Source organism: Eimeria tenella, genomic scaffold, assembly GCF_000499545.2.
Source record: "Eimeria tenella Houghton genomic scaffold, Eth_scaff2241, whole genome shotgun sequence".
In the NCBI taxonomy this organism is placed as follows: Eukaryota; Apicomplexa; class Conoidasida; order Eucoccidiorida; family Eimeriidae; genus Eimeria; species Eimeria tenella.
The window spans coordinates 400-1,975 of record NW_013542097.1 but is presented as its reverse complement, the minus strand read 5'-3'; the positions used below and the strand labels follow the sequence as shown (position 1 = coordinate 1,975).

Genomic DNA, 1,576 nt, shown 5'->3' with positions numbered 1-1,576 from the left:
AGAGGCTTTTAGGGTGGATTTAAACATAATTAAAAATGAAAATAGAAATATAAATATAAATGTAAATACAAATCTTAATGTATATATAAATGTAAATATAAATATAAATATAAATATAATATATAAATATAAAGGCAGATTGGGATACAAATGCTTGTGGCGTTTGAAGCGTGCGAGAAAATGTTTTTTTGGCAACTTTTGTGTCAATTTTATCGAATTTGAATTAAAATAAATGAATCAATTAAATAATTTTAATTTTAATTCATTTTATTTGTTGCCTCTCAAACGCACTTTACACATCTCCAGAAGTCTCCGTCTTAATCTGTTTTCCAAAACTTCTCTATCCCTCACATCCAGCCACAAAATGCATGCGTCGTAGCTGTACATACACCCCAACGCCCGCAGCAAGAAACCAGTTTACCGCTCTAACTGTATGCATGCAATTATGCATGCAATCATGCACGGAAGTGTGCAAAGAATTAGACACGCAATTATGCACGAAATTATGCATGCAACTATGTATTCAATTGTGCATGCATGCAATTATGCATGCAATTATGCATGCATAATTGCATGCATGCACGCAATTATGCGTGCAGGTGTAACCTGAGAGGGCCAGTTTGAAGCAGCAGCAATTGGCGAAAGCCGAAAACTAAAAAGGGGAAAAGCGTCTAAATTAAACAGAGACAAACGCATGCATGCATGCATGCATGCATGCATGCATGCATGCATGCATGCATGCATGCATATGCACTCTATTAACTGCAGCAAATTTCTTTTGTTTTGCAGCGCATGCAGCCCCATTTTAAGATTAAATTAATTTATTTTTTTCTTGTTTTTTTTTAATTACCGCAGCTGCTGCGATTTGTGCGCCCGCATCAGCTCGCTGTGGGGCATTCCAAATTGTTTTGAAACCTGCAAATAAAAGGAATAAAAAAATAAAAAAATAAATAAATTAATTAATTGATTTAATTATTTATCTAAATTTAATCATTATGAAATATAACAAATTAATTGCTGCCCTTCGAAGCAAAAAGGCTGGCAGCTGCCCAGACACTCGAGCGTCGCCCCTAAACAAATTCAGCAAGGCCAGCAGCAGCAGCAGCAGCAGCAGCAGCTAGCAAGCAGCTGAACTCGTTGCACCAGCAGCAGTTTAGCAGCAGCAGGAATATAGCGGCAGCAGCAACATAGCGGCAGCAGCAACAGCGGCACTACCTGCAGCAGCCGCAGCAGCAGCAGAAGCAGCAGCAGTAGCAGCAGCAGCAGCAGCAGCAAAGCCGCAAGAGCGCATGCATTTGCTGCTAACTTGAATGCTCCTGATGATTCTTCGCCTGTCGTTGGGGTGCAGCTGCTGCGCCTGAAGAAGCAGCAGCAAAAGAAAATAAAAAATGTCAATTAAAAGAAAAAGAGAAAAGTTTTTTGCGCCCTGCTGCTGTCTGTACACCTCAGCAGCAGCAGCAGCAACATGCATGCAGCAAAGCCCCACACCCGCGCGCTGTCAACTTCTCTCAGCATTTCAATTAATTCTTCATTTGTCTTTGACTCCACTGAAAACAAACAAAGACAACCACCAAAC

At 40.0% G+C, this 1,576-nt stretch overlaps 1 protein-coding gene across 1 annotated transcript in view; it reads right to left on the bottom strand.

Annotated features, from left to right (window-relative positions):
* Nucleotides 1-1,576, bottom strand: part of ETH_00042745 (tRNA delta(2)-isopentenylpyrophosphate transferase, putative) — a gene marked incomplete at both ends in the record, with an annotated part of 4,235 nt that overhangs the window by 2,295 nt on the left and 364 nt on the right. Inside the window, 4 exons of the mRNA XM_013374732.1 lie at nt 292-379; nt 851-915; nt 1,307-1,357; nt 1,489-1,576. Of these exons, the coding sequence (XP_013230186.1) occupies nt 292-379; nt 851-915; nt 1,307-1,357; nt 1,489-1,576 (292 nt within the window). The remainder of the gene's footprint in view (nt 1-291; nt 380-850; nt 916-1,306; nt 1,358-1,488) is intronic.